The sequence below is a fragment of the Andrena cerasifolii genome, chromosome 6 (assembly GCF_050908995.1).
Source record: "Andrena cerasifolii isolate SP2316 chromosome 6, iyAndCera1_principal, whole genome shotgun sequence".
Classification (NCBI taxonomy): domain Eukaryota; kingdom Metazoa; phylum Arthropoda; class Insecta; order Hymenoptera; family Andrenidae; genus Andrena; species Andrena cerasifolii.
The window spans coordinates 13,038,125-13,051,029 of NC_135123.1; the positions used below are offsets into that span (position 1 = coordinate 13,038,125).

Sequence of the window (12,905 nt, forward strand, 5' to 3'; positions counted from 1 at the left end):
GCCACAGGGAGCATCCCTGCCAGGCTCGGGAATAAACGCATTGCGCAAATGGATAACGCTGACAGGCAAAAAAGGGGGATAAAGAAAAGGTAGGTATGCTATTCTGTGAGCAAATTTAACAACAAAAAAAAACGCGCGGATAATTTATACGCTTTTGGTCGCTGAGAACGGGAGAAACTAGTGGGAAGAAGGGGATTTTCTGACTTCGATACTTGACTGCTACAAGCCTGGGGGTGTGTGGATTTTATCGGCTCTGCAGATGTGTAAGTGCTGTTCCTTTTTGTCACCATTGCAACTCACTAGTTATCGGTCCCGTTTAGACCGAATGGAAATTCGTGGAACAGAAACTTCGCGTTTTCTCGCCAACGGTGGTTGCTTAATTAGCGCGCCGTCATCTTTTCGCAAATGCACGGGCATAACCGACGGGCTCTTCAAAGACCGTAACTAATTACCAGCGACGGGCCCTTTATCCTTGGAACAACGCATCGCGAGAACGAGCGCAACAAGTTTCGTAACCGGAGCCATGAAAAGCCGGAGACTTTCGACGGGGTTTAGAAAAGCGAGTCGCGGCGAAACCGTGGTCGATCGCCATCGTGTTAGATCGCTGCTGCCTAACGCGCGATCGTGGAAGAATGACGGTGTTTCTCTTAGTCAGAATGTTCCGGGAGCCCGGACCTCCTGGATTACTTTGCTCTTTGTTAGGCGAAGAATCGTCGACTCTTTATCTCGCCGATTAAAGTTTTTACGAAGCAGTTTCCACGAAAAGTTACTCGAGGCCGTCGATGCTGAATTTTTTTTAACATTTTTACCAGTACCAGCGTTGTTTCGTCGCAGCTTTTACACCGCGATATTTTCAAGAAAACGGTAAGAGGATACCGAAAGCACGTTTCTACTTCGTGGCGGAGTGAGCGAACTCGCAAAGAGGACCTTGAATATTCCGAAGGTCGATCGCGTCGCATTTTGCGCTGGAAAAGTAGACAATTTTCACTTTAAATTTTCTTCATCGCGACAAGAGTCCTTTTCTGTGAAATTCCCCTCGAACCAAGTACCATTCACATTTTCTTCGAGCTTCAAATCTCGCTCCATAATGGTCCCCACTAAAAACGAAACGTGTATGTAATTCACAGCGAAGAATACTGTAAAAATTTTCCTTCGTTGGTCAGCCATAAGACTCCAATCCGTGCCCGAACACTCGTCGCCTCCGTCGTCATCATCAGTTCTCTCGGGCCATCGATAGAAGAAGCGTCCATGAAATCTTTACGAGAAAACCAAGCATCGAAGAAAGTGGGACAAGAATCTCGATTCGGGGCACAGAATTTTTCCCAATTATTTCCAATGATCCAGTAAACGTTTCTTATGCTTCGATCCCATCGGCGAGTTATTGAGGAATCGAGTCCACTTTGATGGATGGCTGGTTTCTGGGTGGAGGAGCAGGGAAGAGCGATGAGAAACGTGGTCCATCCGATGGTCCCCTCTTGTTGGAAGGTAGACGGAAGGATCGGACGTTCTGGGTGGCCGTTTTGCGACGTGGAAAAGGTGGCAGCACCATCCAGATGGGTGAAAGTCCTTCGACGAAGAGGAAGGAGTGGTGGTGCACATATAGAGGGGCGAGAGGGCGCGGCTTGTCCAGACACTCTTTGTCCCGACGACGACGATGACGGCGACGACGACGATCACGATGTCGCCGAGGTTCCTGTTCCTTCTTGGATCCCTCTTTCTGCTTGCCGGTGAGTACACGATTATCTCTTCCGCGTCTCCATTCAGCCAAAGCAACTCTCCACTTTCCAATCCTTCGTTAAAGTTCCTCCACTGTTTGGCTACGACGAAGATCGCTTTGAAAGTCTGCGCCCCGAACGATTGTCTCTGAGGAATCTAAGTTTCGAGATCGTAGATCGCTGCAGGGGGTTGCTTTTGATAGCTCCTGAGAAATTGATGCTCGAGTGAAAGTCGCTTCTGAAGATTGAAAGTCTTTCGCGGTAACGTTGGCTTCTCCTTCGAAGGAAACATCTGACTATCCAGGTTTCGATTCTCCATGTGTTCACCGGCGGTGAAAGTTGTTTTCGATGTTCGAGAATTCCTTGGCAGACGAACGGTATTCCACGATATACTCGGAGTGTTTGGAGTACAAGTGTTGCGGGAAGATCCTGCTCCTTTGTAGGATTTATTCAATACCACACTTTCCTATTCGTTGCTTTCTGTGCTCTCTTGGAACACTCTGAAAATATTCTGACCTTCTCCAAACGGTTCTCCAAAAAACCACACGGAGTATCGTTAAACGATGGGTCGCATAGGAATCACCGAGAAGGTACAAAAATTCCGTGGCATTTTTATAAGAAGTGAAGGAAAGCCTGACGCGATCGCGGAGTGCCTGCGAGACATGAGAATTCTGGTGACTTCAACGCCTGGTGAAGAAACGCGTCGAGCCACTTGCTACGTCATTAGCCGCGCTACTGTGACCGTTTTAAGGCATTATTCCAAAGAATTCGATATTAATCATTAACAAATTACCCGAGCATTTATACAGAACTGCTAATCCTCAAACAAAAGAAAAGCACTTCACTTTCTCTATCAAAAGTTATCTTCGTATAATTCAGCCCACAAATCCCTTTACTTGAGTTACCCTTCACCTCCTACAAGAAATACCCTATGATAGCAAAAGGTACACCACAAATACGCGAAGAGAACCGCGAAGAATGAGCTTCACCGAAGTATCTTCCTCCACGAAACAAGATTCGCGAAGTGTCTGAGAAAACGTGAAAGTTTTACGAATGGCGAGTTGCCTGATCGTCCGGAAGCGGCGATCACGATCACAGATCACGATCCAACGAGCGCTCGGAGGAACGACGAGGCACGTTCGACGTCTCCTTCGAGCAGAACAGTCGGCTCGACGAAAAGGCGCCACGGCGGTGGAGGAAGGAGGTGGAGGAGGGACAAGCAGAACCCACTTTGGAGAACCGCTGTTGCTTCCCTCCCCACCCACGTCTGGTTGCCCTGACATTTCCAAGACTTTCTACTTCTACGGGGGTTCAGCGACCCCGGCGTGCTCGGTCTACGATCTCCCAGGATCGCGGGGCTCCCAGCGATCGCGACATTTTCCGCGATTAATCGAGACGACGTTCGCCAGACGAGTCTGCCCTTTTTATTCAAATGTCAGGAATGCTGATCCCCCGATGTGTCGCTTGATTTCTTTTCCGCGACCCGTCCCAGAGAGATGGGAGGAGAAGTGCAGGCACCGTGTCGAGGCGCGCGTTCATTAACTGCTGGAGATTTCATCTTGATTAGGGTGATTAGGCAGAGGGTCCTTAGGGAACGTTCATTGGAACCCTAACTGCTTTTCTTGGAACCTTTAGAAAGGAAGAAGGGGAGCCACCGTCATTTTTCTTTCTTAGTTTCCTTTCTTTTATCATGTCTGGTCAGTGTGGTTGTCGGAGATGCGAGACTTCTAGACTTCCCGTTTCGTTTGGAGTAGCAGCCGAGAGAAGAGGCTTAATGCAGTGGAGAAAGGGTGGAAAGATGTTTGCGAGGCCGCGTTAGAGATCGTTCTCATGAATTCAGAGTCGTTTATGTAATCGATGATAGAAAGTACGTAACTGTCAGTAGTGGAAACAGAAAGGTGGAGCAAGAGGTCTCTCCGCTTTCGAGCATCGCTTTCCTCCCTCATACTAGACAAGAATACTATCAATTCGTCGCCTCACAGATATTAACCTCGTTCATCGATCCCCAGGGACGCAGGTCAGAGCCCAAGATGACGATGGTGGAGACGGCCTCGACGCGAACGCTGAAGAATTGTGCCAAGACAGACCCGGAGACGAGTACTTCCGGCTGAGCGTCGACGGAGACTGTCGCGACGTAGTAAGGTAAAATACGAATCACTGTTTCCTACCTCCATCAACTTGTCATTCAACTGGTCAGCTAAACTTGGCTCGTACAGCGCCGTAACTAAATGTAATTAAATTCAAATCCAACGAAGATGACAAACCTCGCGCAGTGATTGCTGGATCGTTAGTCGTAGTCGGAAGAAATCGAAATCAAGCGCGTCGTTCTTCGCTACAAAACTATCCTCGATTAAACTCTCTCTTCGGATCGATCCGCGGATCGGAAACGTCACGGCCAGCTTCGATTCCCTGCTCCGTGCAGCGTTCGATTCCGTAACGCGGTAAAAGTAACCCCCGAAGGACACGCTCGGCGAGCGGAGCACGGCTTCTGGTCACGAGCTTAACGGTAACGCCGTGATTTACGCGGATGAAGGATCCAAGCACGCGCGAGGACGTCGTCGAGGTCTGAAAAGCAAATTCCCCCTGTTCCTAGACGATCGAATTCCGCGTTCGAAGGTTCAAGGCGAGCCTGATACTTGGATACAGGACTCGCCTTCTAATTAATGGCGACAGGCTGAATGTCCTGACTCACTGGGACCGAGGTATTCCGCCGTCAAGGACGCGTGGGCAAAAATATCCACGGCACGGGAACACATCGTCGTCCTGCCTTTTGCATTTCAGCACACCTAACAGGATCTTTCTCCTTGCGCCATAAAACTTTATCCACCCTCCTTCCTCCTTCTTCTTCGTTTCAAGGAGAACATCGAAAGCGCCTACTTAGATCCCTGCAATTTTATTTCGATATACAAAATACATTCGCCCGTCCAGAAATCGGACGGAACCGCGAAATATTATCCGAAAGGAGACAATACCGAGAACGTTAACTACAGATGCGACAAAGCGACCGAGATCGGCGTCACCAGGTTGGCCTCCGTGCGATGCCCGACAGGCTTGGCCTTCGACATCGAGAGGCAGACGTGCGACTGGAAGACCAACGTGAAGAACTGCGACCAGATCGAGAGTAAGCAACGACATACGATTCTTCTATTAAAGAACGCCCCGTTTTCTTTCTGTTCGGCTCGGACAGGTGTACGAAATCTGGCTTGAAGCAAATCACGTGCCCCAGCGGACTGGCCTTTGACTTGGACAAACAGACCTGCGACTGGAAGGGCAAAGTCACCAACTGTGACAAGCTCGAGAGTAAGTCGATGTGTCGGCCAGGTTGAACCGGGCCCAGCTGTCTCCGTCTCTGGTGCGCACCTTCCATTTCAACGTGCGTTTATTGCCACTCCTTCGGAGGGATGCCTCGGGAGTAGGCGTTCTGGGAAAACATTTTCTGTTTAACGGCTACTGGGCTTGCGGAGGATTCGTTCTTGAATCTCGAGGCTTCTGTATGGATTGACTTGCGTTAAATTCAATCGAAAATTTATCCAACGCAAGCCTGTAGGCACAGAAAGCAAGTTATCGCAGAACGTGTTGGAGTAAACGCATTTTCATGGGGAAAAAAGCGCCTGTGCCCGAGCATTTTCCTTCATCTTCGTGTGAAAGGTGGCGGAGAACGTTCCAGGGGACACGGAGAGGCCCGGTTCCTTCGTAGACTCGCAACGTAGCACGCACCGTTCGTAAAGTAGTACTAACGCACTATTTATCCTCGTGTGCTTTCGAGATCCACTCGTGACTCTTCTCGTCTCCGTTGGAAACAAGGCATCCATTACGCTGCTCGACAGTTCTTTACCAAGCACGCGATCGTGCGAAGTGAACTCTCGCCCCGGCGAGAGCATTGATAAATTCCTTTGCGAGCAGAACAGTCGAGTTCCCTGCACTTTCTAAATCCAACGCGGGGGCCAATATTTCTGACTTTGCAATATCCTTTTTTTTTTTTTCTTTCCTCCCCGCCTCGTTACGGTGCCCCGGCGTTACGCGAGCGCCGCGCTAGAAGCGTTCTCCTTGCCCGAGAATACCGCGCTGTTGCACGCACACGTACGCGAGTGACTTTCGAGACGCCTTGTAATCTCCAGCCCGGCCACTTTCGATTCGCCGTGGCGGTAAGACTGGTTTCGATTTTGAGCGAAAGTGCAGCAACGGAGACGAGAAGCCGCTCTCGCGAATCACACTTCTAACCCAGTTCCGAGGCTCCCACCCGGGGACTTCTTCCTCACGGCTCAACCCGCTCCCCTACGGCTCACCCCTTGCCCGACTAACAGTCCCTGGAACATGCGCGCGCTTTCCATATTGCAAGAACTTCGATCGCCTGTCGAAAAATCGCCAAAGACCTTTCCGCTTGACGGGACTCATTGCGCACCTGTACATAGAACTGCACACACGCATACATACACGTAACTCTTTCTCCGCGCGAGATCGCTCCAGGTACGAGGTAGCACGTTCTCGATCGCTGATCTCACCTTTTTTCTTCTTCTTCTTCTTCTTCTTCTTCTCGCACTTTCCGTTTCTATCTCTCTTTCCCACCTAGCATTTTCTGCCACTCTTCTGTCTCTCTCTTTCACCCGCCGTCTCTCTGTCTGCGTCTCTGCATCCAGATCGGTCTCGCTTCGACGGTCTGGCCTCCTTACCAGAGCTCCTCGTTACTTAGCCGGCTCGCTCGCTTTTATCGCTCGAAGACCCGCGGCGCTCGCGATCGATCATTAAATTCACTATCGTCTTGTCCCCGTTCCGCGCCGACGCAATACTTTCTGGTCTATTTCCAGGCGGGCCGCGGATCTACCCGCGGCTTTCCCATCATTCCCACGAACATTTCCACGGAACCAGTCGCGCGTTCTCTTCACTTCTCTCTGCTATCGATGGTCCCCCGTCCTCGCTCTCTTATCTCGCCGCTGCGAATCAACCGCTCCGATCGTGGGAGAAACTTGCCGCGGGTAGGGTAGAGTCCGGGATCCTGGAATTCTCGCGCGATCTTCGCGTTCCATCGCTTCGGTTCTCTTCTCGCATTCGTTTCATTCGTCTCTCGACCGAGCCTCGTCCAGGCTCCCACCTTTTATTTCTCTGCTCTCTCTCTCGTCTTCGCCTCTTTTTTTTATCTCGCAACGTCCACCACTATTGTGTCTGTTCTGTCATTTAAATAAAAACAGCTGAGTGTGTTTCACGAGATCACTTGCGTGCGAATCGCTGCGAGCCAACGAAGCGAACCACTCGACCTGAAACGTCGATCCGTCGATCCTCAAAGCTCGCTCCCCCTCCTCGAATTCCGAGGCGTTAATGAACTTGAAGGTTTCCCGAGCGAAATGCTCGAACGGGTGGCGCGCGAGCCTCGCCGGGAAAGCTTCCAAGGCTTCTTTTGCTCCCGTCACGTTGGTCTCTTTGCGTCTTCCCGCTGCAACGTGTCGCTACACGGGGGCACGTAGGTTCCTTGAAATGAAAGGGACAAGCAAAAGAAACGAGGACGAGGAAAAGTTCTACGATAAATGTGTCTTTGAAGGATGCAGACAGTGGCGTAGGAACGTAGGGAAGGAAGGATCGAAATCCCCTGGAAACGACACGTTCGCGACTGGTCGCATAGATTACCCTATCGGGTTTGATAATCGTCGTAGAATCTGTAGCAGCTCGGGCAGCATTCGTTGCCACTTGAATCGGAATTGGAACAGATCGAACAGTCGCGAAGGCGTCGAGCAAACTTCCCACGCATGTGCATAAAGTTTGCGTGTAAATATTAGATTACACGGGCAACCGATTGAAATGGTAACTCGTCCCAGAAAATGTAATTAGTTTGATACTTAATACTTGAGTTGGCCAGGTACTGCAGCTTTGGACTTGGGTGATATTAATTCAGCACGGTAACAACCTTAACCCTTTGAGAACCGTGAACAGAATTATCTTGCTAATCTTTTCAGTCGTAAAAAGGAAATTTCTGCCTCAAAGGGTTAACCGTAGAACTTCGTATCGTACTATACGAGGCGAGTCTCGCGATGGGGGCAAGTATTCTCCCCTGGGATTGATAATGCAGAAGGGTAGTAAAGGAAACAGTTGAGCAGAAAAAGATTCGTCCCCTGTGGCCTCGCCCTTTTCTCAAACGCAACGGTGGGCCTGCAAAAGCATTTACAATACCCACGTACGCTGCAATTTCGACTCCACTAAACACCCGAAAGAAAAAAAACAATCAACCACCCCGCAACTCCCGCGAAAGGATCCATTCGCACAGACGATGCGGCCAAAGTGGGCGCGTAAGTGCACTGCCTCGCAGGTGAGCTATTCAAAACGGATAGGTGAAAAATTTAGTTTCACCGATTCGCTTCAAAATTACAGCATTTGTCTATAACCTGCAAAAACAAAGTATACTAAATTTCAACGGCCTATGTCAAATAGTTTCCGAAATATTTAATCTTAAAGTTTCGAAAATTCAAACAAATCGGTTGACGCGTCATCACTTAAACTGTAATATCTCGGTCATTTTTAAAGATAATGCCACCGTCCTGGGCTCATTTTAAAACTGAAGGAATGCTTTCTCAACCCGTGTAAAAAATATTTTATTTATTGTTAATAAACTTAACAGTAATTGATGTCAAAGTTTCAAATCGCGATTTGAAAAAAATACCGTTAAAAATAAACAAAATATTTTATACACGGGTTGAGAAAGCATTCCTTCAGTTTTAAAATGAGCCCAAGACGGTGGCATTATCTTTAAAAATGACCGAGATATTACAGTTTAAGTGATGACGCGTCAGCCGATTTTGTTTGAATTTTCGAAACTTTAAGAATAAATATTTCGAAAACTATTTGACATAGGCCGTTGAAATTTAGTATACTTTGTTTTGAATCGGTGAAACTAAATTTTTCACCTATCCGTTTTGCGCGGAATAGCTCAGGTGCGTCGTTGCACTCGAGAATACACCCACGGTATTAGGAGACATTGTAACTTCTCCCTCCAGCGAATCATTGGATTTTCCTTTCCAAGTCTCGCGTGACTCGCCCCGTATCGATCCAAGGTAGATCGCGGTTCCTGCGCCGCTGTGCGTGTATCGATCCTCCCTCTTCTCTCTCTCTGTACATACGATTTGGGCGAAGTAAAAGGTAGAATTCGGGCCTTGATCGCACCACCCCCCACCCTTCCCTTTATCGCTGCGAAACGCCGATCAGATCGTATGGTAGCGGATATTTGTCGTGAGGCCGGCGGGAACCGGCCCCCGGTTAACGAGGATTACGTTTGCAGAGCCCCGTAAGGTCTTGCCCATCCTGAGGACCGACGAACCGGTCTGCCCCGAGGGGAAACTGTCGTGTGGTAACGGCGAGTGCGTCGACAAGGAGCTCTTCTGCAACGGTAAACCGGACTGCAAGGACGAATCCGACGAGAACGCCTGCAGTAAGTACTCTGCCACGATTAGCCCGTGCACTTGCGCCGCGTCGCTCGAGTATTACTTTCACTATCATCTAGCGCGAGCGGGATAGCCGCGTTACATAACCGAGCGGAGCGGGGGCAAGTTGATTCTCCATCGGGGAAATGGATGGAATGCGTACGCACCGTGTCGCTCCACTGCGGCAGTGCGACCAGTTTCAATTTCTCGCGCAGCTATAAGTTATTCGATTGATTTCTAGGGGTATTTGAATATCGTTAACTTCGTAGTACGACGTTTTAGAAAGCTCTTAAATATTGAACCGAAGGAAAGTATTAAGTCCCCGAGGAAAGCTCAGAAATCACGAGCTAATTGCACGCTGTTTCCTATTTGCCAGCCGTGGAAACCGATCCCAACCGCGCGCCGGATTGCGACCCAACCCAGTGCGTCCTGCCGGACTGCTACTGTTCAGCCGACGGCACCAGGATCCCCGGTAACATCGAGCCCTCGCAGGTGCCTCAGATGATCACGATCACCTTCAACGGGGCGGTGAACGTGGACAACATCGACCTCTATGAAGACATCTTCAACGGGCAGAGGCAGAATCCCAATGGCTGCCAGATCAGGGGTACCTTCTTCGTCTCGCACAAGTACACCAACTACTCCGCGGTGCAGGACCTCCACCGACGCGGTCACGAGATCTCTGTGTTCTCTCTCACGCACAAGGACGACCCGCAATACTGGACCCAAGGTACCTACGACGACTGGCTGGCCGAGATGGCCGGAGCCAGGCTGATCATCGAGCGGTTCGCGAACATCACGGACGGCTCCATCATCGGCATGAGGGCTCCCTATCTCCGCGTCGGCGGGAACAAGCAGTTCGAGATGATGGCTGACCAGTTCTTCGTCTACGACGCGTCCATCACCGCGTCGCTGGGCCGCGTGCCCATCTGGCCTTACACCCTCTACTTTAGAATGCCGCACAAGTGCAACGGAAACGGCGGCAATTGTCCGTCCAGGTCCCACCCGGTCTGGGAGATGGTGATGAACGAGCTGGACAGGAGGGACGATCCAACTTTTGACGAATCCCTGCCCGGTTGCCACATGGTCGACTCCTGCTCGAACATCCAGTCGGGCGAGCAATTCGCCAGGCTGCTCAGGCACAACTTCAACAGGCACTTCAACAGCAACAGGGCGCCCCTTGGCCTGCACTTCCACGCTTCCTGGCTGAAGAGCAAGAAAGAGTACAGGGAGGAGCTGATCAAGTTCATCGAGGAGATGCTCGCCAGGAGCGACGTCTACTTTGTCACCATGGTCCAGGTGAGTGCTTTGGATTCTACTCAGGGGAGTTCGCTGGGCGGAGGGGTGCAATCGATTAGTTCTGAGCAGTGGCAGATTTAAGGGGAAAGGCTCGGGTGGCGAACGTTCTGGGACACCCTGGATACGTAACAGAATTACAAATAAATTCGGAAGGAAAAAGAATATAGTGTTTGAAAAGAATTATAAATCTTGTTTGGAAGATGGGGCCTTCTGCTACCCAACTGCTCATCTGCCGCCCGTTAAATCCGCCACTGGTTCTAAGGTTTGTGTGATTAACCACCCGGTTAATCATTAAATTATCCAAGATTTTAGTTTCGGAGAACCGAGGGATTTTAGGAAATATTGATTTTCTCTTTTAGCGATTGGAACATTTAGTACTGGAACATTTCGTCCTGTATATTCGACGAAAGGGGTTTTCAATTTGCTCGGGAAGAGAGAGAGAGAGAGAGAGAGAGAGAGAGAGAGAGAGAGAGAGAGCGATTTCGCATCACTGAAACCGTTATTAAGAACGGCTCAGCTTATTCCAATTTATCTCTCGTTTCCAATCCTGCCGCATCACGACGTTTCTCGTTCGTGATCCATCAAGCCTCGGACGCGGTTTTATTTTGCTTCTCCTTCGAATTATTCTCCGCTTTCAATCTAGCCGCGCTATAGCAACTATATCTCCCTTTCTCCCTCTGTGACAATTCCAATGTGTCCGTAAGCTCTCTCGATCAGCTCGTAATCAATCACGAAACTTCTCGTCTCGGTTTTATTCCTGCGCCAGTGTCCCCGTTCGATTATCAAGGATAGTATCTGTGTATCAAGTAATCGCAATTGTTTCGGACTAAACATGAACGATATAAATTGAAAATCTTATAGAATCCTTATAATCTATTTTAACATCCAATTTCTCTATGGAAGCACGACTTCTCGATGACTTTTCTGTGATCATTTGTCAATTTTCACTGATTCCTCGGTAATTCTCTCCCATTTCTCGTTCATATTTGACAATTTCTCCGAAATTCTCTTACGATTTTCCGTTGAAACTCTATTAGCCACGCGGAGCTAAGTGAGACGCGCGTAGGAATCTCATCTCACCGACTTAGAGACTCCATACACGCAGCGAAAGCCCTAGGCAGGCCGTTTCGAGTCACGGCTGACCAACCGCGCGCCTATTCTACTTGCAGGTGATCAAGTGGATGCAGACGCCCACCGAATTGTCAGCCCTGAGGGACTTCCAGGACTGGAAGGAGACCTGCGACGAGAAGGGACAGCCCTACTGCTCCCTGCCGAACGCCTGCCCCTTGACCACCAGGGAGCTTCCAGGAGAAACCCTTCGCCTCTTCACCTGCATGGAGTGTCCCAATTACTATCCGTGGTTGCTCGATCCAACTGGCGACGGTTTCACCGCGAACAGGAAGTGAGCGAGCCACGAACAGTGTCGCTCGATCGAGAGGCGCGTTACCTTCGAGGAAAAGCGAGGACAAGATCGTTCACGGATCGAGGACCATTTTCTTGGAGAACGCGCGCGAAGCACGTTTCGCGAATCGAGCCAGCCGTGTCTCCCGTTACGCTGCCCTCGAATCCTGACAGGCAACTTGGATTTTACAGCGGAGAGTCCTTCGAAATCGATAGTAAAGGCCGCAGAATCGCCACGCGAAAATTCAGTACTCTGGACGCCTCCGAACGCCGTCTTGCAAAAGGAACCCTTCGCGGGTTCAGGTGTGACTCGTGGATCGGGCAAAGTATTGTAAAAATTCATTCGTGATCTCCAGGAAAGTGAAAGCGCAGGGTAAAAAGCGATTCTCTGTCGCGCGATTCTGGCGTTGGATGATTTGCTGTCAGGATTCCATGGGCAAAACGTTCGCGAAATGCTTCCTGTCGATCCTCGAACGAAAAGGAGTCTCTCCTCGCGAGACGGGAGCGAGTCCTTCGCGAGGACACTCGACTTGTACATAACCACCGTAATCCTTGCCCCTCCTCCATGATCCTGCTCCCTTTAGTTTCTCCGACGTGTGTATCCTGCCGAAGGATCGTATCGCTGCGTGAAACGTCGTTTACAGAACGCTTTACGGATTCCTCCGTGGCGCCGTTTCCCCGCTGGTTAAAACGTTAGTGGTTTAAGAGAAGCGTGAGAGTTTTAAATAATTTCTAGACTCCTTTAAACTATTTCTCAATAAAAGTTTTACGAAACAAGAACACAGGAACATTTCACTGCGATTCCTTCTCAACCTTATCCTGGCTCTTTTACTTCAGGGAAGCTTGCATTACAGAAACGCTCTATAGTGTGCTTTTTACGTGGAAAATTGAACAAGTAGGCAAAGAATAGGGATGGAATTCATTCGCATTTTTTTCTGTTTGCCCTTTATTTACTTCCTTTGCTTTCACAAATTGAAATACAATTTTTTAATCTTATTCCGTTTCTTTCAATGTTCGACTCTTCTCCTTTCCCCAGCCCACTTTTGGTCACCAAGTAAATTGGATTGTTCTATGTTTGTAGTTTTGC

At 49.5% G+C, this 12,905-nt stretch overlaps 1 protein-coding gene across 1 annotated transcript; it reads left to right on the plus strand.

Annotated features, from left to right (window-relative positions):
* Positions 1–1,241: 1,241 nt before the first annotated feature.
* On the plus strand, positions 1,242–12,598 carry Verm (LDLa and CE4_CDA_like_1 domain-containing protein vermiform). The gene is made up of 6 exons (XM_076813970.1): positions 1,242–1,727; positions 3,725–3,857; positions 4,706–4,836; positions 8,977–9,126; positions 9,495–10,417; positions 11,587–12,598. Exons 1-6 carry the CDS (start codon positions 1,655–1,657, stop codon positions 11,821–11,823), a joined length of 1,647 nt encoding a protein of 548 aa, XP_076670085.1. The 5' UTR covers positions 1,242–1,654; the 3' UTR covers positions 11,824–12,598.
* The last annotated feature ends 307 nt before the right edge of the window (positions 12,599–12,905 follow it).